General features: G+C 39.2%; 1 protein-coding gene across 1 annotated transcript in view; it reads left to right on the top strand.

Moving 5' to 3' along the window:
- Positions 1 to 13,725: 13,725 nt before the first annotated feature.
- LOC132676566 (beta-galactosidase-1-like protein 3) overlaps positions 13,726 to 23,882 on the top strand; it is a 59,429-nt gene continuing 49,272 nt past the window's right edge. The window contains 7 exon segments of the mRNA XM_078432966.2: positions 13,726 to 13,890; positions 13,893 to 13,923; positions 14,735 to 14,866; positions 15,013 to 15,228; positions 19,955 to 20,023; positions 20,591 to 20,686; positions 21,868 to 21,976. Of these exon segments, the coding sequence (XP_078289092.1) occupies positions 13,857 to 13,890; positions 13,893 to 13,923; positions 14,735 to 14,866; positions 15,013 to 15,228; positions 19,955 to 20,023; positions 20,591 to 20,686; positions 21,868 to 21,976 (687 nt within the window). The 5' untranslated portion in view covers positions 13,726 to 13,856.

Raw genomic sequence — 23,882 nt, 5'->3', positions numbered from 1 at the left:
CACATTGATTGATTTGAGAATATGGAACCAGTCCTGTAGCTCAGGAATGAAACCACTTGATCCACCCACTTGATCATGGTGAATGATTCTTTTTATACACTGTTGAATTTGAATTGCTAGATCTTGTTGAGAATTTTTGCATCTAAGTTCATCAGGGATATTGGCCTGTAGTTTTCCTTTTTTGTGGGATCTCTATCTGGTTTAGCAACAAAGGTAATACTGGCTTCATAGAAGGAGACTGCAAGTTTTCCTTCCATTTCTATTTTTTGGAACAGCTTGAGAAAGATAGGTATTAAGTCTGCTTTAAATGTTTGGTAGAATTACCCAGGGAAGCCATCTGGTCGAGGATTCTTATTTGTTGGGAGATTTTTTATTCAATTTCTTCACTAGTTATGGGTCTGTTCAAATTTTCTATTTCTTCCCATTTGGTAGTGTGTGGGTGTCTAGGAATTTGTCCATTTCTTCCAGGTTGTCCTGTTTGCTGGCAAATAATTTTTCATGGTATTCCATGATAATTATTTGTATTTCTGAGGGATTGGTTGTGATAAATCCATTTTCATTTTGTTATTTTATCTATTTGGGTCTTCTCTCTTTTGTTTTTGAGAAGTCAGGCTAGGGGTTTATCAATTTTGTTTATTTTTTTAAAAAATCAACTCTTAGTTTCATTGATCTGTTCTACTGGTTTGTTTGTTTGTTTGTTTGTTTGGATTCTATATTGTTTATTTCTGCTCTGATCTTTATTATTTCTCTTCTTCTGCTGGGTTTGGGGTTTCTTTGTTGTTCTGCTTCTAGTTCCTTTAGGTGTGCTGTTAGATTTTGTATTTGGGATTTTTCTAATTTATGGATTAATTTATGGATTGCAATGTATTTTCCTTTTAGGACTACTTTTCCTGCATACCAAAGGGTTTGGGTTGTTGTGTTTTCATTTCATTAGTTTCCATATATTTTTTAGTTTCTTCTTATATGTCTGTTTGACTCATTTGTTCTTTAGTAGGATGTTCTTTAACCTCCCTGCATTTGGAAGTTTTCCAAACTTTTTCCTGTGGTTGATTTCAAGTTTCATAGCATTGTAATCTGAAAGTGTGCATGATATTATCTCAATTCTTTTACATTTATTGAGTGCTGTTTTGTGACCCATTACATAATCTATCTTGGAGAATGTTCCACGTGCACTTGAGAAGAATGTATATTCTGCTGCTTTTGGATGAAAAGTTCTAAATATATCTGTCAAGTCCATCTGTTCCAGTGTATCATTCAGAGCCATTGTTTCTTTATTGATTTTCTCTCTAGATGATTTGTCCATTGTTGTAAGTGGAGCATTAAAGTCCCTGCAATTATATTTTTACCAATAAGATTGCTTAGCTTTGTGATTAATTGTTTTATATATTTAGTTCCCCTGAATTTGGTGCATAATCTTTTATAATTATTAGCTCTTCTTGATGGATAGATACTGTAATTATTACATAATACCCTTCTTCATATCTTGTTACAGTCTTCAGTTTAAAATCTAGTTTGTCTGATATATGTATGGCTACTCCAGCTTTCTTTTGACTTCCAGTAGCATGATAGATGGTTCTCCATCCCTTCACTTTCAATCTGAAGGTGTTCTCAGGTCTAAAATTGGTCTCTTGTAGACAGCAAATAGATGGGTCTTGTTTGTTTTTTTTTTTTATCCATTCTGATACCCTGAATCTTTTGATTGGAGAATTTAGTCCATTTACATTCAGTGTTATTATTGAAAGATATATGTTTAGAGTCATTGTATTACCTGTAGGTTTCATGCTTGTAGTGGTGTCTCTGGTCCTTTATAGTGTTTACAATACTCACAGAGTCCCCCTTAGGTTCTCTTGTAGGGCTGATTTAGTGGTGATAAATTCCCTCAATTTTTGTTTGTTTGGGAAAATCTTTATCTCTCTTTCTATTCTGAATGACAAGCTTGCTGTATAAAGGATTCTTGGCTGTGTATTTTTCTATTCATTACATTGAAAATGTCCTGCCACTCCTTTCTGGCCTGCCAAGTTTCAGTAGATAGGCCTGTTATTTCCCTTATGTGTCTACTCCTGTAGGTTAAGGCCCATTTATTTCTGGCTGCTTTCAGAATTCTCTTTATCTTTGTATTTTGCCAGTTTCCCTATGATATGTCATGCAGAAGATCAATTCATGTTACATCTGAAGGGAGTTCTCTGTGCCTCTTGGATTTCAATGTCTGTTTCCTTCCCCAGATTGGGGAAATTCTCAGTTATGATTTGTTCAAGCAAACCTTCAGCCCTTTTCTCTCTCTCTCTCTTCTACTTCTGTAACTCCTATGATATGGATATTGTTTCATTTCATTGAGTCACATAGTTCTCTAATTCTCCCCTTATGATCCAGAATTTTTTTCTCTCTTTTTCTTAGCTTCATCTTTTCCATATTTTTATTTTCTACTTCCTATTCTCCCCTCTGCCTCTTCAGTTCTGGCTCTCACCACCTCTAGTTTATTTTGCACCTCATTTATAGCATTTTTAATTCACCATTACTCTTTTTTAGCTCCTTGATCTCTGTAACAATAGATTCTCTGCTGTCTTCTATGCTTTTTTCAAGTCCAGCAATTAACATTACGACTATTATTCTAAATTCTTGTTCAGTTATATTTTTATGTGTTTTTATATAAAACATTTGCCATTTCTTCCTGGAATTTCTTTTGAGGAGAATTCTTCCATTTCATCATTTTGGCTAGCTTTCTGTCCCTTATGTGTTTGAAAAGCTTGTTATGTGCCCTTCACCTGCGAGCACCACTATATTAAAGAGGGGTCATACACTGTCCTGGGTCTGGCCCTTTAGGAGGTTTTTTTTTTGTTTTTTGTTTTTTTTTTTTGGAAAGTGTTACTTGTTCTCTGTTTTTGTGAGTTCGGTTACTTTATCTCCCTACTCGATATTTTGAACCCTCTACTAGGTGTGCTTTCATTTGTTCCTTTAAGTAGCCCTGAAAAGGAAAACAAACAAACAAAACAACAAAAAAGAAACAGAAAACAAAAACACTCAAACACACACACACACAACCAGAAACACCAGCTACAAGTAAACAACAGGGTGGAGGTGGTGATGATGGAAGAGGCATTATCCCATAAAGACAGAAATTACAGCATGGGGAGGGGGGTGGGGAAGAATAAAAATTGACCAGAGAAACTATACAGCTTAATCCAGAGAGAGAGAAAGGAATATAAAAAGGTGGGGAAAAAGAAAAAGAAAGAAAGTTATCTAGACAGAGAAACTATATGGCTCAATCCAGAGAGAAAGGAGGATAAAGAAGGAGGTGTGGAACACGCATCAAGAGAATGGATTAAATATGTCTGCTTAAATAAACTAACAACCAGAGTAACCAGACTAGAGGAGGGAAGAGATAAGAAGGAGAAAAGGAAGGAAGAATATATCTATATAATAACTGTCTGAGGATTAAATCAGGCAATGCAACAGCGCTGGTCTGGAGGAGAGGCCATCTGGTTCATCAGCATCAATCCTGCTTTAGTAGATACACAGTTACCAGGTGAGGAGGGACTTGTTTTGGTGTAGGTGGGTGCTGCCTCCACTGTGGGCCCCATTGTCACTCCTTGTTGGTGATGGGGAGAAAAATGGTGACACCCCAGTCTCTCCTCCATGGACAAGGCATCTCAAACCACTTTCTTCGAGCTGTCCTCACTCTGCCACAGGTGCAAACAAGGCGGTTTGTCCTGCTCTGCTGACTCCCATGCCCTGGTGCTTGGCTGGGATTCAAACTCTTGCTCTTGTGTGCCCCTGTACTGGGGAAGCACCGCCTTGCACTGCCCAATATGTGTTCCCTGGCTGGCAGGCATAGACAGGCTTTGTCATGTCCCACAGCACCATAGGGAGGGAATCACTGTCTCCTACTGCAGACTACACCCCTGACCCAGTCACTGAGCTCCCCTCCTCCTCAGGTGCACGATCCAGGCAGCTGGCCTCAGTCTGGAGAAAGCCCCTCAGTTAGAGATTGGCTCTTTCTCTGACCCTATCCGTGGCTTTTCTCTTGTCCAGATACAGTCCTATGTTTCCCCAGTATCTCTTTCTCTTCCTTTTGTCTCTCTGCAGAAGGGGATCCCTCCCCTCCTTTCATTTTATTTCTCCCAGTTCTCATTTTATCTCTCCCAGTTTGCAATAATGCCTGTCAGGTTGTCCCAGTGGGTCCCTGGAAGCGCTAGTCTCTTTTCTTCCAAGACTCTCAGAGTTCAAAGTCCTTTAGTTTCAACACTGCTTTGTGAGATGAGAGAACTTTGGATCCCCCTATTTCTCTGCCATGTTGGCCCCTCTTCCAATGCTGAACAACTTCTTACAAATCTGCTAGGACGTGCTTTCAAGGCAAGGCGGCCACGGTCAGGTGCAGCTGCACCTGCAGCAGGGCACTCTGCGGGTTAGCTCACAGCTCGGGATCAGTCCTTTTTTTTAATTTTTTTTAAACGTTTATTCATTTTTGAGAGACAGAGAGAGACAGAGCATAAGCGGGGAGGGGGCAGAGAGAGGGAGACACAGAATCTGAAACAGGCTCCAGGCTCTGAACTTTCAGCACAGAGCCCAACGCGGGGCTCTAACTCACAAACTGCGAGATCCCGACCTGAGCCGAAGTCAGATGCTCAACCGACTGAGCCACCCAGGTGCCCCAGGGATCAGTCCTTCTTAAAATGAACTAATAACTCAGTTTATGAGCCCTCCACTCTTGGAAAATCTCTCATCTGACTCCACAGAAAATCCTGGGTGCTGGCATATTGGTTATTTCTTTACGTAAGGCACATCAACATTACAGGTGTCTGTGGATGCAGACATCAGATAAGTGGCTGTGATACTCAGTGTTCAGCTCAGGTAGAAGCCAACCTCACCAATATTGTCTATGAAAGATACAAAGATGGAAAAGAATAGTGTAATTCTCTCTTGTTTTTTTTTGTGTGTTTTCAAACTATTTAACAAAATTTAAACCACATACAAAAACATAAGAAAGAAGTAAATCATTCAAAATTCCACCATCCAGAGAAAAGCATTCTTAAAATAGTGGTAATCAGTATCCCACACATATTCTATTTTATATAATTGGATTATTTCTCTTTATCTATTCTTTAATGCCTAATTTCCACAGAAAAATGAGAGGTTGATAAACTTCATGTCAATCAATATAGATCTACCACCTTTTAAACACTTCCATCATATTTTATTGTATATATGTGTTCTTGTTTTTAAATTTTTTAATGTTTATTTATTTTTGAAAGAGAGAGACAGAGAGTGTGAGCAGGGAGGGGCAGAGAGAAGGGGAAGTGCAGAATCTGAAGCAGCTTCCAGGCTCTAAGCTGTCAGCACAAAGCCCAGTGCGAGGCTCAAACTCATGAGCTGTGAGATCATGACTTGTGCTGAAGTTGGTCGCTCAACTGACTGAGTCACCCAGGTGCCCCTGTATATATGTATTCTTAACTGTGGGCACACTGATCATCATTTGGATCATCTCCAAAGTTGTATTATGATAAGCAATACTTTGATGATTATCCTTGGATATTAATGTCTTTTCACATTTATGTGACTAACATTTTAAAGTAAATTTCTACAGAGAGATGAATCAAAAAGAGCATATGACAATTAACTCATATTCTCAAAAAAATGTTGTCAGCATGTAGAAACTTTTCATGTAAATGATATTTAATTTTTATTTCTTTGTTACTGGTGAGGCTAACTTCTTCACATATTTTGAACCCTTTTATTTCTTCTTTTGTGAATTTACTATCATCTTTCAGTTTTTGTTGCATTTTTTTTCTTATAGTATTTCTATGATTTTGTTTTTTTACTCATGAATCTGTGATATATGTGAAACTTATGATGTTGTAAGGAATGAGTGTGGGATCAAGTCTTAGTAACATTTCTTGAATAGGCCATTTTCTACCACACTTCTTTCAAAGGAAAGACATTTTGGTGTTTAAGAACATGGACTTTGTTGTTAGATATACTTGGGTTTGGGTCCCAAGTTGGGCTCCCTATAGGCTGTGTGACTTAAGGTAAGTTACTTTTCCTTTCTATGTTTCCATTTCTTCATGTAAAGTTGGGATGATATTAATAGCTACCTCATATAGTTGTGAGGTTAAAATTAGCAAATTCATATGAAGCACTCATCAAAATGTCCAATAACAAATGATCAGTAAGTTTATTAATTAGTAATAGTTATTTTTATCATAAGTGTCTAAATTTTCAAATATAGTTAAATCTCTGGCATAGTAATTAAAAACATGGATTCTGAAACAGAATACCAGAGTTCCAAAACCTATCTCCAACCTATCTCCAGGCAAAAGCCATGGAGTTACAGAGCAAGGGGCAGAACAAGAGCCTAGCAGGGAGTCCCCTGGAACTCTGGGATAGCCACCAGGTTGCTAGGGTTCGGCAGGGATTAAGTATGGCCTGGATGTGCTGTCACTTATCACAGTGTTCCTCCCTTTATTTTAAGGGAATCACAGCAGACATTTCTTTTTGCATTTAACTGAACATATTCATACCTGATTATAGTTCCTTTTGTTCTGGACATGGAATCCATTGATTTTCTGTCTGTTACTATAGTTTTGCATTTTCTAGAATGTATATACACAGAATGATACAATATATTTTCTTATACATCTGAATTTTTTCATTTAACAAAGTACCTTGAGATGTATTAATATTATGTATATCAGTAAATTTTAATCTTTTTTCTAAGTTTTTATTTCAATTTCAGCTGGTTAACATACAATGCAATATTAGTTTCAGGTGTAGAATTTAGTGATTCATCACTTACATACAATACCCAGTGTACTTCACAATCAGTGCCCTCCTTAATACCCATCACCTGTTTAACCCATCCCCCCAACTACCTCCCCTCTGGTAGCCATCAATTTGTTCTATATACTTGGCAGTGTGTTTCTTGATCTGCCTCTCTTTTTTTCCCCCATGTTCATTTTTTTTATTTCTTAACTTCCATATAGGAGTGAAATCATATGGTATTTGTTTTTCTCTGACTGAGTTATTTTTAAGCTTAGCATAATACTCTGTAGCTCCATCCACATCATTGCAAATGGCAAGATTTCATTCATTTTTTTATGGATGAGTAGTATTCCGATATATATTCTGATATATATATATATATATATATATATATATATATATATATATCAAGTAATTTAAAAACTTTTATTGTTACATAGAATTCTATTATCTGAAGCTACCACAATTTGTTTACCCATTCACCAGCTAATAGGTTTTCAGTTTGTTTCCTGTTATTTGGCTATTATTTATTAAACTGCTCTGAACAGGTCCACCTGGGCAACTCACTTAAGCATTGCAGTCTTGATTTTGGTTCTGGTCATGATCGCACAGTTGTGAGATTGAGCCCTGCATTGGACTCTGTGCTGACAGTTCAGACCCAGCTTGGGATTCTCTCTCTCTCCCTCTCTCTCTACCCCTCCCCTGATCATGCTTCCTTCTCTCTCCTTAAGACAAACACACAAACAAACAAACATTTAAACTGCTCTGAACAAACAAGAACAAATTTTTATCAGTGATTTAGGCAAACTGATCTTTTTTTGTTAATGTTTATTTATTTTTGAGAGAGAGAGAGTGCAGGGCAGGGCCAGAGAGAGAAAGAGAGAGAGAGAGAGACATCTGGAGTGGGCTCTGTGATGACAGCAGAGAGCCCAATGTAGGGCTTAAAGTCACAAACTATGAGATCATGACCTGGGATGAAGTTGGACTCTTAACCAACTGAGCCACCCAGATGCCCCTAGGCAATTTGATCTTGATGCAGTTTTCTTTATGATTTTTTTTTTCCTTAGAGGTTATTAAACATCTTGAATCTGAGGTAAACACCTTATGCCAAATATGAAATATTTTCCCATTATTTCTTCAAGTAAAATATTTTTCTGTTTCCCTTCTTCTGGGACTCCAATTACACATATACTGGACCACTTGGTATTGTCCCAAAGGATACTAATGCTTTGTTCAGTTTTTGTTTTTTTTTTTCTGTGTCCTTCATTTTGGAAAATTTCTCTTGCTATTCAGGTTCACTGTATATTCTGTAGTGTTGTTCATTTACCCAGTGTATTTTTAATTTCATATATTGTATTTTTATTGCTGGACATTACATTTAGATTTATTCAAAATTTTATTTTATCTCTTTATCATGCTCATGTTTTCCTCAACCATCTTGACTACATGGAGTATAACTGTATTAGCTATTTTAACATCCTTTTCTGCTAGCTCCTTTATCTATGTCACATGTAAGTATATTTCTACTGATTAGATGTTCTCCTGGTTATTCATCATACTTTCCTTATTCTTGTATGGCTGGTAATTTTTTATTGTATGCTGGACATTGTCAATTTCATGTTGTTTGCTGGATTTGCTGTAATTCTTTAGATATTTTTGGATTTTGTTATGGGATACCACTATGTTACTTGGGATTAATTCAATCCTTTCAAGGATTGTTTATAAGCTTTGTTAGAGGAAGTATATATTGCAATATCTTTATTAGGACTTTACCAGGTTCTCCAGGCATTAAGAGACTGTCTTCCCACACTGGTTGGTGAAATGTGAACTATTCCTAGCCCTATGCAAACCCGAGGATTTTTTTTTCCTACCTAATCCTTTTTAGTGGTTCTTTCCATGGCCTTGGTAGTTTTTGCATATATATTCCCAGTTCAGAACTCAGTCAAAGACCCATGGGATCATTTCTGTAGCTCTCTGGAACACACTGTTGCAGATTTCTCTTCAGTACTTTGTTCTATAAAGTATTTGCCTTAGTACAATTTAGCTGCCTTGATCCTCCTGAATTTGGATCTCTATCTCTTCAACTTAGCAAGGATACTGGGCTCTATTTGTATTGCTCTCACTGTGCTATACCCTGGAAACTGATTTTAGGCAGTAAGCTCATGCAGTCATAGGGCTTATCTTTTTGGCTTCCCTTATCTCAAGGATCACATCCTGTGCTGCTTTCTGTCCAAATCTGAAAAACACTGAAATATTTTTGTCTGGTCTGGTTTTCTAGATTTTTAAGGCAAGAGGGTAAGTCTGTTCCATTACATGTTACGTCTTGTTGGATAAAGTCCTCTATTTAGATTTTAAGATTATGGAAACTAATTTTTATTTTACTTAAATGCCCAAATTTACTGAAGGATATGTATGAAAAACTGAATAATATATTTTTTGCTATAGTAGAGATAATTAAGAGTGCTGTATTAATTTATAAGAAGTTTTCAGAAATTGGAAAAAATATATATAAATATAAGAACCAGGCAAAAAGCCTGAATTTTTCTAGAATGTTAAGTAATAACGTTAAATAAAAGTTGTATGATCAGCATACTCAATATAATATATATAATGCAATATAATATAATTTGTTAGTTATGATTTTGATGCTTCAGGTACTAATGTATTTTTATCCAGAAAAACAAATACCGTAGATCTTTTATTGTATTTAAATTTTTTCTTGCAGGTATTAGTAGCATAGTGAGAGAAACTATGTCCTAGATTCATTATAGGTGTTCTACTCTAATATTTTCCCACCAATACAAAGGCATCTGGCACATTTTCTATTACAGATTATTTCCATTTCTTATTTCTTAAGATCATTATAGCGTTTTATTCCTTCTATCTATCTTTTCCTCCTGAATACAACCTGAATAAGCTAAAAATCTACTTTCTTTTCTGCAACCAAGTACATGAGTTTTACTTTTGAGACATCACCAGATGATATAATCTGTTCTAGAAGTTATGGTTTTAAATATTTTTATTATCCTTGCTTATATCTTGGTGTAACTACTTTTTAATTTATTTTTTCTTCTAATGTTTATTTTTGAGAGTGAGAGACAGACAGAGTGTGAGTAGGGGAGGGGCAGAGAGAGAGGTAGACACAGAATCTGAAGGAGGCTCCAGGCTCTGAGCTGTCAGTACAGAGCCCTATGCAGGGCTTGAACTCACAACCATGAGATCATGACTTGAGCCAAAGTTGGATGGTTAACCAGGTACCCTATTACTTTTTAATTTCTATGTGCAGGATAGTTCTTTCAAAATTGAAAGTGTGACAGGTTGTATACACATTTCTTTTAGGTTTAGGTTTCAATACTAATACTCCAAATAAAATACCAAGCTGTCATTTAGAACATGGACTCCCTTTCCTCACCCAGTGACACCCAGGCAGGCACAATAGCAACAGCTTCCAATCACAGGGGCCACTTTGGGGAGTCTCTCTCTCTTTGCAGTCCTGAGACACTCCTCTTCTGTTCAAGGACACCAAAGACACCAAGGCATGCAGGAATATAATCACAACAGGGGACAGAGGGAAAGATCCAAGAACCTGAGAATAAAAGATTTAACCCAATATTAACAGCAGAGAGCAAATAAGTTAAATAACAAAAACAAAACCAAATAAAACACAGAAACTCAGGGGCCTGTGGGAAACAAGTAATAAAAAACATCTAACATTTATATCATTTGGAGTCCCAGAAGGAGAGGAAAAATAAAGTTGGACTGTTGGGGAACCTGGTGGCTCAGTTAGATAAGTGTCTGACTCTTTGTTTTGGCTCAGGTCATTATCTCATGGTTTATGAGATCAAGCCCTGCATGGGGTTCTGTCCTGACAGTGCAGAGCCTGCTTGGGATACTCTCTCTCCCTCTCTCTCTGCCTCTCCCCTGCTTGTGCTCTCTCTCTCTCTCAAAATAAATAAACTTGAAAAAGAAAGTTGGGTTGAAAGAGTTTTTGAAACAATAATGTTTATACAATCCAAGGAATATACTCCACAAGTTAAGGGCTCAGTCTCACATGATTGTCCTCCACTCACCCCATTTCAGATGCCAGTCCCAGGATGTCACTTGTTCTTCTGATTGGCTATAAATCAGAATTCTTCATGACTTTCTCCTATGCTTGTTAATTTGCTAGAACTACTCACAGAACTTCAGGAAACACTTAGGTTTACCAGTTTATTATAAAGGATACACTTCAAAAACAGCCAGGTGGAAAAGATGCATAGGGCTAGATATGGGGAAGGAGGCTCAAGCTTCCATGCTTTTTCTGAGGCTACCACCCTTCCAGCACCTCCATGTGTTCATCAATGTGGAAGCTCTCTGAACCCCTTCAGTTAAGGTTTCTATGCAGGCTTCATTATATGGGCATGGTTGATTAAATCATTGGATATTGGTAGTTAAGTCAACCTTTGCCTCCTCCCCTACCTTTTCCTCAGAGGTTAGAGTTGGGTGGGTGGGTGGGTTCTGAAATTCCCAACTCTCTAATCAGATGGTTTGGTCTGCTGGTAACCAGTTCCTCATCCTTAGGGGCTTTCCAAAAGTTGCTTCATTAACATAAATTCAGACATGTTTGAAAAAGGCTTGCTATGAGTAACAAAAATTGCTCTTCTTATCTTTTTCACTCAGGAAATTCTAACTGTTTAGGAGTTTTGTGGCAGGAACTGGGAATGAAGACCAAACATATTTTTCTCATTATATCATATAATATCACACATCTGCAAATTCTATATCTGGCAAAAGTATGTTTTAGGAGAAAATTAAGATAGTAATGTTATAGAAAATGAAGACAGGATCCAAGTAATTCACAAAATCCAACACCATTCATAATAAATACTCTCGGCAAATTAGGAATAGAGAGAACTACTTCAACTTGATAAACAACATATACACAAACCCCACATCTAACATCATTTTTAATGGTGAAAGACTGGACATTTTTTGCCCAAGTCTGGGAACAAAGTACGATTCAACATAGTACTAGAAATTCTAGCTGCCACAATAAGATAAGAAAAAGAAATAAAAGACATACAGATTGGAAAGAAAGAAATAAAACTTTCTGTATTTGCAGATGGCATGATTGCGTCTGCAGAAGATCCCAATGAATTGGATTTTCAATTCCTCAAACTGCCTGTTAGAATTAGTAAGTGAGTTTACCAAGGTCACAGAATCCAACATCAATACAAGAAACCTAATAGAATGTCTAGATGCTAAGAATAAACATGTTGAAACCAAAGTTAAAAATATAATACCGTTTAAAATCACTCAAAATAAGTTGCTACACTGAGGTATAAACCTGACAAAAGATGCAGAGGATCTGTGTGTAAAAACAAAAAAAAAAAAAATCACAAAATTCTTACTTAAAAAAGTGAAAGAAGACCAAAAGAAATGGAGACACATACCACGTTCAAGGATTTGAAGGCTAAACATTGTAAAGATGCCAAATCTCCATAACTGGATCTGTAGGTCGATTGCAATTCCTATCTGTGTTTTAGCATGGCTTTTTGTAGAAATAGACAAGCTTTTCCTACATTTTATATGGAAAGGCACAAGCCTTAGAATAGTTATGTAAGGGATGAATCACGGGAATCTACTCCCAAAGCCCAAAACACACTGTATACACTGTATGTTAGCTAACTTGTCAATAAATGATATAAAAAATAAATTAATGTAGCTTAAAAAAGATCTTGGCAAAGAAGAATAAAGGTTTGTAGCTGTTAAAACCACATTTATAAAACAGGATATCTTCAAAGAAGTTGAATATCATGCTTCTGTGTAAGATGTAGGAAGTCCCAAGAGTCCATTGCTTCCAACCTAAGAATGAGAAAAAATGGATAATCTACAAAGTTGCTGACAAATTATACCTTGTAAAGAGTGAGACAAGAGAGGAAAACCCATAATAGTCTCTGAAAACTATAGTCTGATTTCAACCTAATGCCACAGGCTTTGTTCTTTCAAATGGGAGAGAAAAAGCAACGGCTTCAAAGAGAAAACTCAGAAGACTTCTCTTCATTACAGGAACTTCAAATCTGGCAGGTTTCAAATTGGGTTAATCAACTCAAACTTTTGCCACTTCCTGTGTTTCTCATCTCAATACATGTCACCACCACCTACCCTTAGGCTGTCACCTGTCACTTAGGCTGACACACAGTGTCAACCCAGACTCCTCTATGTATCATCTGCCTCATTCAATCACTTAATAAAACCTACCAGTTTTACTTCCCCAAATTTTCTTAAATCAACTCCATCCTCTTGCTTACCACCATGAGAACATCCCCAGCTCTTATCCTGTGATCACCAGGTCTATGTGGGTGACTTGTCTGTTTCCCATCTAGCCTACATCTTGCAATCACCTAATCTCAAGAAAATTAATATCTGACTTAGTTTCTGAGAAGAGATTGAGCTGCTTAGCATTTGCTTCCACTGCCCTTCCTGGCCTGCTTCCTCCCAATCTGATCTCTCCAGCCCTGTCTCCTGCTGGTTTGTAACCAAGGAATTCCAAGCTGTAGTTCTTGCATATCCTATGTAGACACTTTCAAGCTGACCCACTGGTAGGAACAGCACTCCCTTCTTTGCTCTGATAATACTCTCATTTTACAGATTCGGTTTGGTTAAACTATACTCCAGCGTAGCTGGTGTCCCTCACCTAGACAAGTACCCGGGGGAACCTGTATTTTGGCATTTGCCCATCATTTTGAAACTATTCCTCTGTGCTCACACCCCACCCATTGCTCTGAACGCGCTGTCTGCAGCCACAGGGACACTCACCACAGTCCCTGAGCCCGTGGAACACGCGTAGGCTAACTTGTCCTCTTTTCCTCCCACTTACCTCTGCCTTTCCGTCCCGTCAGTCTGGTGACGCACAGTATAGGAAAACCAAGGTCATAGCGATAACTCAAGACCCTCCCACGTTACTTGCACAGGCTGAAAGGCATCTGCTCCCACAGGCAGTTCGGACTCACTGGGTCCGATGCGGAGCTCTGCCCTTCCCGCCACCCAGAGCCTGAGACTTACTGGGCACTGCCTGGAAGGCTCCCTGGCCCCGGTGCGCGGCGTCTGGGTCCGCGGAGATGCGGCGGGAGCAGCGCTGGACTAGGCTCTCGAGCGGCGCGTGATGGGCTCCCTGCAGCGCTTCAGGTGACCTTCGGCACCATTGCCCTGGCCAGCCCACAGTCCCGCCTGCCGTTCCAGGCGCCGGGGATTTTGCGCCCAGCTCGCCTGCCGGATGCCCTGAGCGCACAACCCAGGAGGCCTCCTGGACCTCCCTCTTCGTTCTGTTAGTCAGCCAGTCATCCACAGGCATTTATTTCGCTGGGCACTGGGGGCAATACGTGGAGCAAGGGCCCCTTTGGACTGGGACGCCCCCGTGGGTCCTCCTATCTGCTTGAGCCTCTCCTCATCGACTCCTCTTTCATACCTTCTCTCTTCCAGTTCTTTCTTCTGCCCACACCTTAGATAAGCCAGTCCTGGTGAGAGTCTATCCATTGCCCAAGAGAGAAAAGAATCAGCGTGTGGATGGTGACATAGTGCTCCAGTGATCAGGCCCTGCAGCCTTTCTGAACTTGGTGGATGGAGTGCTTCCCCCTGTCCCTGATCTTTTCCTTACCCTTCCTCCCTTACTTTTCTTCCAGCTTTTCCCAGGATCCCCTTGCCCAGGTGCCATGCCTGTCCTGTCCTGTTCCTGGCTGCAGGCTTCTAGGACTCAGTCTATCCTCAGCTTTCTAGATGTACTGAGATGGGCTCTGGGACAGCCCTGGTGGTGCAGGGGACCTCAGTGGACTCAGATAAAGCCCCAGCCTCCCTGCACATTAGGCTAACCTCAGAGACCTGCCTTTATGTGAGCATCTGTGGCTTTTTCCTCTAACTTGCCTCTAGAGTGGCATTTTGGTCCTTACGGCTTGATGAGTCCAGTGTTTTCCCCTTTTCATTGTCATTTTTTCTCTTTTAGCCTGTGTTTCTCCTGGAAAAGAATCGTGTGCATCTTTTTCCTGCCAGTTATCTTATCAGGTTTTGCTCCTCGAGTGAAAGACAAAGAGGATCTTATATTTGCAAATGCACAGCTACAGCCAGCCCAGTACAGGTTTGCCTGAGTGGGGAGGAAGGGGAGCCTTTTCTCCTTTTTTGGAGAGAATTATATCAGAAGCATGCCCACAGCAACTCCTGCTACAAGAACTTCCTTCTCTGGCAAGGCTATGGCAGCCTCTCCTCTCTTTCTCTGTCTCTCAGCATGTTTAATTGGTCTCACCTGACCCCCCTCAAGCTGATGGACAGATCTGTGGGACTTCAGACTGAAAGCAGAGTTGGAAGTAAGCCGTACTTCACCCTCGGGGGTCACAAGTTCCTGATTTTCGGGGGCTCCATCCACTATTTCCGGGTGCCCAGGGAGTACTGGAGGGACCGCTTGCTGAAGCTGAAGGCCTGTGGCTTCAACACCCTTACCACGTGAGTGCTGGTCCCCTAGCTCTCTGTGACCTTTCTACCCCACAGGGACTCCTGATGTCTGCATCCAGGCTCCGAGCCTCTGGTTTTGGGATTGCCTGTCTGAGAATTTACCTTCTGATAGTCATTTCTAGCATGTGCCCTTTAAGTGTCACATCTCACAGTTTGCTGTGGTCACAGCCTTGGATAAGGGTTAATGAGAGAAACAGAAGGAATAAGTGATTTCCACAGTAATGTCTCTAATAGGAGAGTCACTGGGTCCGTTAGGAGCACTCAGCTTAATGACAAATGCTTACAGTATATTTACAGATAAATATGTGGTATTTTAAAAACAATTTTTATGCAATTAAAGTGAGCTTGTAAAGGAATAATAGCATGAATAAAATGAACATGTAAGGAAATACCAGTATCACTCAAGTGAAGTTTAATGTCATTAATAATTAAAAGCATAGAGATTCAGAAAGACCTGTCTTCAGTCCCAGCTCTGCCTCAAACCATTGCCTCCCAGAGCCCTGATGTCCTCTTCATCCATAAGTAAACAAAATAAAAATTGCTTCAAGTTTGTCTTGATGATTAAATGAGATAAAACGCTTACCTTACGTATGTGAAAAATGCCTATCACAATGCCTGTACTCATTATGATGGCAAAAAGAAATACAAACCTAGTTTAGTCAATCAGAAGAATTTAAACATAAATGTAAAATGATTAAATGTACATTTAACATGATAAATTTAGCGTGATCTTTAACATGATTAGGTGTATAGTGACAAAACGTAACATGTATTTAGGGTGTATTGATGGCTGGGCATTTGTAATCATTTTCACAAAATCATTTAATCCTCCAACTAGCTGTCCTGTGGACCGGATAGTGTCATTCTTACTGTGTGGGGGACAATAACAGAAGAATAGAGGGCTTAACTAGCTTGCTCAGGGTGAGTCTCCTCCCACAATCGCCTCAAGGTGTGACCATGCAGTTGTGAATGAGGATGTCACCAAAGTCATACCTAGGCATAGACTCCTGCCTGTGCACAGATGGCCAGTCACATAAAAACTAGCCCAAAATAAAAATCACATTTGAATTAGGAACAGTGGAGATCCTTTCATAACAGACCTATTTACAGAAAAGTCTTGAGATTCAAAAAATTGGGAGTCAAGAAAGGTGTGTTGAAGGGTGAGCCAAAAGAAACAATTCCGTGGAAGGCAGAACTGTGACAGGTGTATGGGAATGGTGTTTCTGAAGTCAGAGAAAAGGCGGGAACGCCCACCCTTAGTGTAAGGATACCACCTTTGATAGAGGATGGAAATTCTGACTTAAATATATCTACGCTATAAAGTAAGTCAACCAGTTTTAGTTATTCAGAGAACATGTATATAGTATTTACACTCAGTTGGGCATGTTCTAAACCCTGGAAGATATTAACTCACTTCATCACTATAGCAATACTATGTGGTGAATAGTATTATCACTATCTTTTGTAGGTGAGAAAACTCAGGCAGAGAGAGGTTAAGGCACTTTCTTGAAGACACAGTGTTAGTAATTGTGGAGCTATGCTTTGAGTTCAGCCCAGCACCTGGTTCCAGCTGCTAAGCAATTCAACTGTCTTTCATAATTGTGGACTTTACTTGGGGACCCTGCTTGTAAACTCTTGTAAAGTCTAAGTCCCCTTTACAGGGCATTTTATCATTTTATGATGCAGAATGTATTTTTCTGTTTTTTGATGAGACGTTTGGTTTGTCACCAGCGATTAGAAGGGTCTATTGTCTTCATGGTCAAGCTGTGGGGTTTTATTAGTTAACATCAGGAAAAAGTAAAGGCAGTTCTGAAAGGCTTAAAATTAAATTATATGAAGGGAAAGAGCAGAAAAGTGTTAGCAAAATGCTATGGGCTATGTAATTTAATGTTTTACATCTGTAGCTATATTAATTATGTTAATTCCATAATAGTTGAGTTCCCTTCCCTTTCTGGGTTAATTCTACATTGGTTGTTACAAAGTATATTTACGATGCATTGATTTTTTTAAAAAGAAAGAACCACCAGATGTCCTCACACACCTACACCACTGACCAGATATATAGCAGGACCATAGTAATACAAAAACTGCACTGGAGATCACAGAAGCCCCTTTCCTCCTGAATGTCCCTCCACCGCCCTCTTGTGGCAAAGCTAAAGGTGGTACTCAGTATAAAGGAGAAAGTGCTTCAAGGGCTGGCTCCATTATTGCAAAGCTGATACTAAAGAGTGAATATGAAGCTGGGAGGCACTAAATTAATAATTGGCTTATCTAATATACAAAGGATTTAATAATAAATAATCGAGTTTTATTTAGAGGCTTTTCTGCATCTATTGAAGAAATTATATGGTTTTTCTTCACTCATCTATTGAAATAGTAAATTATATGGACATCTTTTTCTGATATTCAACCAATCCACGGCTCTGCAATAGGTTCTATTTGATTAGGAGACATGAACATGTGAATGTGCAAACACACACACACACACACATAGATTGCTAGACTTGACATATTCATGTTTTATTTCAGATATGTGTGTTTATGATTATAACTGAAATGGATTTAAAATTGTATTTCTGTTAGTATCTTGCCCACTTTTGATATCAATCTTATAATAAACTCACCAAGTGACTATATATGTATATATTTCTCTTCTCTGAAACTATCTTGCAAAAGAATTATCTTTACCGTGAATGTTTCTTAAAATTCACCTATAAAACCTCTGTGATTACTGTCTTTTGTGGTTGTGAGGTGAAGTTTTTTGGGGTAGTATAACTTTGTTGAATGGTTATTGCTTTTTCTCCTAGTGTATATACTATTTTTATTCTATATATCATTTTTTTCTTTTTCTTTCTTCTTCTTGTGGATTGACTGGGACTTTTAAAAATTCTTTCTTTCTTGCACATCATATGGTGTATCAGCCTTTTTTCCCCCTTTAATCTTTAAATGTTTAGTCTTTTCAAAGAACTAGCTTGTAACTTTATTAATATTCTCTGTATCTTTTTGTTTTCTATTTGATAGTTCCTGAATTATGTATAATTTCCTTTCTTCTACCTTATTTGGGTTAGCATTTTTCCCCCTCTCCTCTTCTCTTCCTTCTCCACCTCCTCTTTTCCTCCTTCTCCTTCTCTTTCTCTTATTTTCTTCTTGTCTCCTGAGTTGAATAGTTGAGCTCACTTTCTTTCCAGGATTTTGCTTTTTCTAATATATTTATTCAGAGATATGAGTGTACCTCTAATTATTGCTTTGGTTACATATCCCATACATTTTGCTGTGTAATACTTTGAATGTCATTTGTTTTCAAACATTTCAGCTATTTGGGAATATGCTTTCTGGTTTATTTATTTATTTATTTATTTAACTTTTTATCATTTTCAAGCATAATTTTCTAGTGTAGCAATTGCCTTGGGATCACGGACACTTTTGAAATTTGTTGAGATTTATTTTGTATTTTACAACTGTTGCATGTGTTTTTTAAGAATGTATGTACTCCACCTGTTGGCTACTGAGGTTTCTATGTATTTCTTAGATTGGGCCTTTCATTTGTGTTATTCAAATATATATCCTTACAAATTTTTGCTATTATCTTTATTTCTTAGGGAAGTATTTTAAATCTTCCCTCTATGGCTATGGATTTGTCCCCTTCTCTGATTCAGTAAACTCCTCCCTTACTTGAAGCCATGTTTATGGAGCACGTAAGGCCATGATTACTATATCTTCTTGATGGATCATTTCCTTTTTTATTATTTGATGCCTCTCAACATCTATTTGTGAGGGATTTTTTTGCCTTAAAATCCATCTTGCCTCCTATTTAAAATTTGCTAGAATAATTTTGCCTCATATATATCTTTTTCCATCTTTTTGTTTTCAACTTTATCCAGCAATATTTTTTGAAGTAAGCCACTTGTAAGCCTCATTTAGCAAAATGTTTTCATTCTGCTCTTTCAGTGTACAGCTATAAACTTTATCATGCATATTTAAGTTTTTAGCAAATCAACTCTTCATTCCTCCTTACAACAGAAGATCTTGAAATACAGTCAGTTCTGCCATAATGCAACATATGCATTCTTACAAATCTGCATTGTGTACAATTGTGTAACAAGAACTACAGGGCTAATGGCAAACATGAGGTTAGGGGCACAACACTCAAGAAATTTGTTGGTGATGCACACAAAAAAGATAGTCACTAATAAAAATAGCACCTAACAAAAATTTTACACATGTCCCGTTGGCCCTATAGACTCAGCCCTATAGGGGAGGGGCCTGGATGGGTCCTTCTTGCTAAATCTAAATGTGCTATTTTTCTTTATTCTATCTCCATTATCCTTATAGAAAATCCTCCTCTATTCTTATTTTGATTAATTCTTAGCAAAAATTTATTGGGCCTATATAGACATTTGTGGGGTTTGTAATTTTCTTTATTTTCTTACTGGCTAGTACAGAGAATGGGGTGGTGAGTGGGATAATTAATGTATATAAATCCAAGGAACCTAGAATCATAGGATTATTGGCAGCGTGGATCACAACTGGTTAATAAAGAAAAGAGCTATTGACAATAGTCATTGTTCATGTAATACAGATTTAATTGCCATTGGAAACTTCAGCTTATTCCCAAATAGAACTATCCCAGGTGTTAGCATGGATTTGGGACTGATCTAGAAATTTAGAAGAAAGAAATCGAAAGATGCTTATTGTACTTCCCCCTTCCCTATTACAGCTATGTTCCATGGAACCTCCATGAGCCGCAAAGAGGCAAATTTGACTTCTCTGGAAACCTGGACCTGGAGTAAGTGCTGTCACTGCTTCTGTGGCCTGGTCCAGGGTGGGGAGACAGAGACGTGGCCCCTTGGATTTGATTAGGCCATCTTGGTTCTGCATTGAGAACCAGAGAGAGGCTGGGACCTGGAACCTTGTTCTCAAGACCCAAATGCTCTCTAGCCATGAACTTGTTACTCTCAGGGGTCTGGGTTTACCTCGTCTGAGCTCAGACCTTTTCACTGCAGCTCGGAGGTGCCTAATCCCCAGTGTCTGCCTTGCTTTGCAGTGTGGTCCAGCCATCTGGTCTGGGACAAGGCTTGCCTCTCTAGGGTAGTAAGGCACTTGGGGTCAGGTTCACTGTTAGGACCCCACCTCCACCCCTCCCTGTATCCTGTCTGATGCCCTTGGTCCTCTTGCCCCCAGTGGAGGTATGCAGAAGGTACTGGGCTGGGAGCAGGGGAGAATCCAGCTCGCAAGGCGTCTGAAAGCAGGGAGGGGAGGAGCCAGGTAGATCCACCACCTTGTGATGTGTGCCAGGCTCATCCCCACCCTCCCCCTCTGATGTCTTGAGAGCTGCTGACACTGACCTCCCTAGGGCCTTTGTGCTGATGGCTGCGGAGATCGGGTTGTGGGTGATTCTGCGTCCAGGCCCCTACATCTGCAGTGAGATGGACCTCGGGGGCTTGCCCAGGTGAGCAGTGCTGAGTCCAGTATAGTAAAGTTGTTGGCTTTACTAAACATAAAACTTCAGTCTAATAACAAATGAGCACATCCGCTGTGTCTTGCACTGTTATGTACTTTACACACATTGTCTCAGACAATGGTTGCAGTAATAGGGTGAGGTATAGGTGCTCTTGTAATCCTCATTTTACAGATGACACATCTTCCTAGTGCTCTAGGCATGGGGCCAAGAGTGTGCAGGGGAAGAGGAAGCATTGGGATGATCATAGTCTTCTTGCCCCACTGGAGAGAGCTATGCCCAACTCTGTCAGTAGTGGGAAGAATGGGAACAGAAGCTTTAGACAGTGATGGGTGGGCTTGTTCTGATGATGTCTGATTGTTCTTTTATTTTGTCAGTGGAAGACCAAGTTCTCTTGTACTAAGCGCCTTCAGATTCCCTCCCCTCCCTCTCATTTTTCTCTGCCTTTTTCTCTCATCTGTGATGCATGCTTTTAATCCAAACAACTAAGGTTCAGGGTGAGAATTTAAGAATGCTCTTCTGTTATCTCCACAAGCTGACAGGACTGCCATTTAGTTCATGGCTTTGCCCCCAGGTGAGTACTTTTACTCCCCTTTGTCATGTAAAGGAATTTCTTTTGTCCAAGGTGAGCTAGTTTTCGCTTTCCAGCTCTGGAGCAGAAAATGCCTGACCCTTGCAAGAAGAGAGAGCTTTCGAGAAGCAGCAATTCATGGTGCAGTTAGCTGGAAGCCATGCCCAGCACCTTACAAGTTGACCTGGGGACAAGCTTACTTACTTGTAAGCTCCTCCTCTGTGCTGGAAATCTTAGGTCTTGGAGGAAATGTAACCATTTGCCTAAAGTACGTACACTGTGTTCAAGAAAAATGTTTTAAATAAACTGAACAAGAATGGAGGAGGGTATTAAGATGTGGGTGTACAAATCTTGATGGTAAGTTGTAAAGTGTCATGTCGATGGAGGTGGTATCTTTTCTTCTAAATCTGTGGGATGGTCCAAAAAGCTGACATGGACACATCCCTTCAGGACCCCTGAGTTCTCCAGGATCATGGGCATGATCAGAGGATGTAAAACTGCCCAAGAGAGATCTGGAAAGGGGCAGACTGTCATGCCTGGCCCAGCCCCCGCACCTCTGCATTCCCAACTCAGAACTGAGCTTGTCCTCTTTCACCCCCAGCTGGTTGCTGCAAGACCCTAAGATGATATTAAGAACAACCTACAAGGGCTTTGTTGAAGCAGTTAATAAGTATTTTGACCACCTCATTTCCAGAGTTGTTCCTCTCCAGGTAAAGCAAATTTCTCTTTCCTTCTTTCTTATCTTTGCTCTAGGAAAATAATTTTTCTGGCTTGTTCACAGAATAGGTCATGCCTAGTCTCTGTGAGAATTTAAACTGATATTCTTGCAATTTTCAATTCTAGACCTTTGTCTTAAGTGCAGCCTTTACCTCAAGGTTTCTAGAAAGACACACATCTTACAAGGGACTGATGAAGGGTGTTCATTTGTGGTTGTCATTGTTCTGAATGTACTCGATATTCATTAAACTCACTGATATTCATACTGCTTATTTTTACCCTTAAATTATCTTTATTGTTTTAAATAGTTAATACAAGCCATTGGTAATAAAGCTCAACAGAGTACAAAAGAGTTTATGGTGAAATAAGTCTCCCCTCTTACCCTGAACGAAAGCCATTCATTGTCTTTTCAGGAGACAATTTTGCTAGATTTTTGTGTCTTTCCAGAGGATTTCTACACATATAGAAACAAATTATTTATACACACACTTACACATGTGTATGTATGCATACTTTTTAATAAAAAATATGCAATTTCCACTGAAAATTTTCTTGTTAACTTAAAAATATATTTTTGGAACCCATTCTTTTTAAGGACTGCATAGCATTCCACAAATGGATATATCATAATTCATTTAACTAGTACCTTGTCATGGACATTTGATTTTTTTTTTTTTAATACATGAAATTTATTGTCAAACTGGTTTCCATACAACACCCAGTGCTCATCCCAAAAGGTGCCCTCCTCAATACCCATCACCCACCCTCCCCTCCCTCCCACCCCCCATCAACCCTCAGTTTGTTCTCAGTTTTTAACAGTCTCTTATGCTTTGGCTCTCTCCCACTCTAACCTCTTTTTTTTTTTTTCCTTCCCCTTCCCCATGGGTTTCTGTTACGTTTCTCAGGATCCACATAACAGTGAGACCATATGGTATCTGTCTTTCTCTGTATGGCTTATTTCACTTAGCATCACACTCTCCAGTTCCATCCACGTTGCTACAAAGGGCCATATTTCATTTTTTCTCATTGCCACGTAGTATTCCATTGTGTATATAAACCACAATTTCTTTATCCATTCATCAGTTGGTGGACATTTAGGCTCTTTCCATAATTTGGCTATTGTTGAGAGTGCTGCTATAAACATTGGGGTACAAGTGCCCCTATGCATCAGTACTCCTGTATCCCTTGGATAAATTCCTAGCAGTGCTATTGCTGGGTCATAGGGTAGGTCTATTTTTAATTTTCTGAGGAACCTCCACACTGCTTTCCAGAGCGGCTGCACCAATTTGTATTCCCCCCAACAGTGCAAGAGGGTTCCCGTTTCTCCACATCCTCTCCAGCATCTATAGTCTCCTGATTTGTTCATTTTGGCCACTCTGACTGGCGTGAGGTGATATCTGAGTGTGGTTTTGATTTGTATTTCCCTGATAAGGAGCGACATTGAACATCTTTTCATGTGCCTGTAGGCCATCCGGGTGTCTTCTTTAGAGAAGTGTCTATTCATGTTTTCTGCCCATTTCTTCACTGGTTTATTTGTTTTTCGGGTGTGGAGTTTGATGAACTCTTTATAGATTTTGGATACTAGCCCTTTGTCCGATATGTCATTTGCAAATATCTTTTCCCATTCTGTTGGTTGCCTTTTAGTTTTGTTGGTTGTTTCCTTTGCTGTGCAGAAGCTTTTTATCTTCATAAGGTCCAAGTAATTCACTTTTGCTTTTAATTCCCTTGCCTTTGGGGATGTGTCGAGTAAGAGATTGCTACGGCTGAGGTCAGAGAGGTCTTTTCCTGCTTTCTGCTCTAAGGTTTTGATGGTTTCCTGTCTCACATTCAGGTCCTTTATCCATTTTGAGTTTATTTTTGTGAATGGTGTAAGAAAGTGGTCTAGTTTCAACCTTCTGC

Source organism: Panthera onca, chromosome D1 (genome assembly GCF_046562875.1).
Source record: "Panthera onca isolate mPanOnc1 chromosome D1, mPanOnc1 haplotype 2, whole genome shotgun sequence".
Lineage (NCBI taxonomy): Eukaryota > Metazoa > Chordata > Mammalia > Carnivora > Felidae > Panthera > Panthera onca.
Note: the sequence above shows the minus strand (reverse complement) of the source record. Positions and strands in the feature narration are given on the sequence as shown.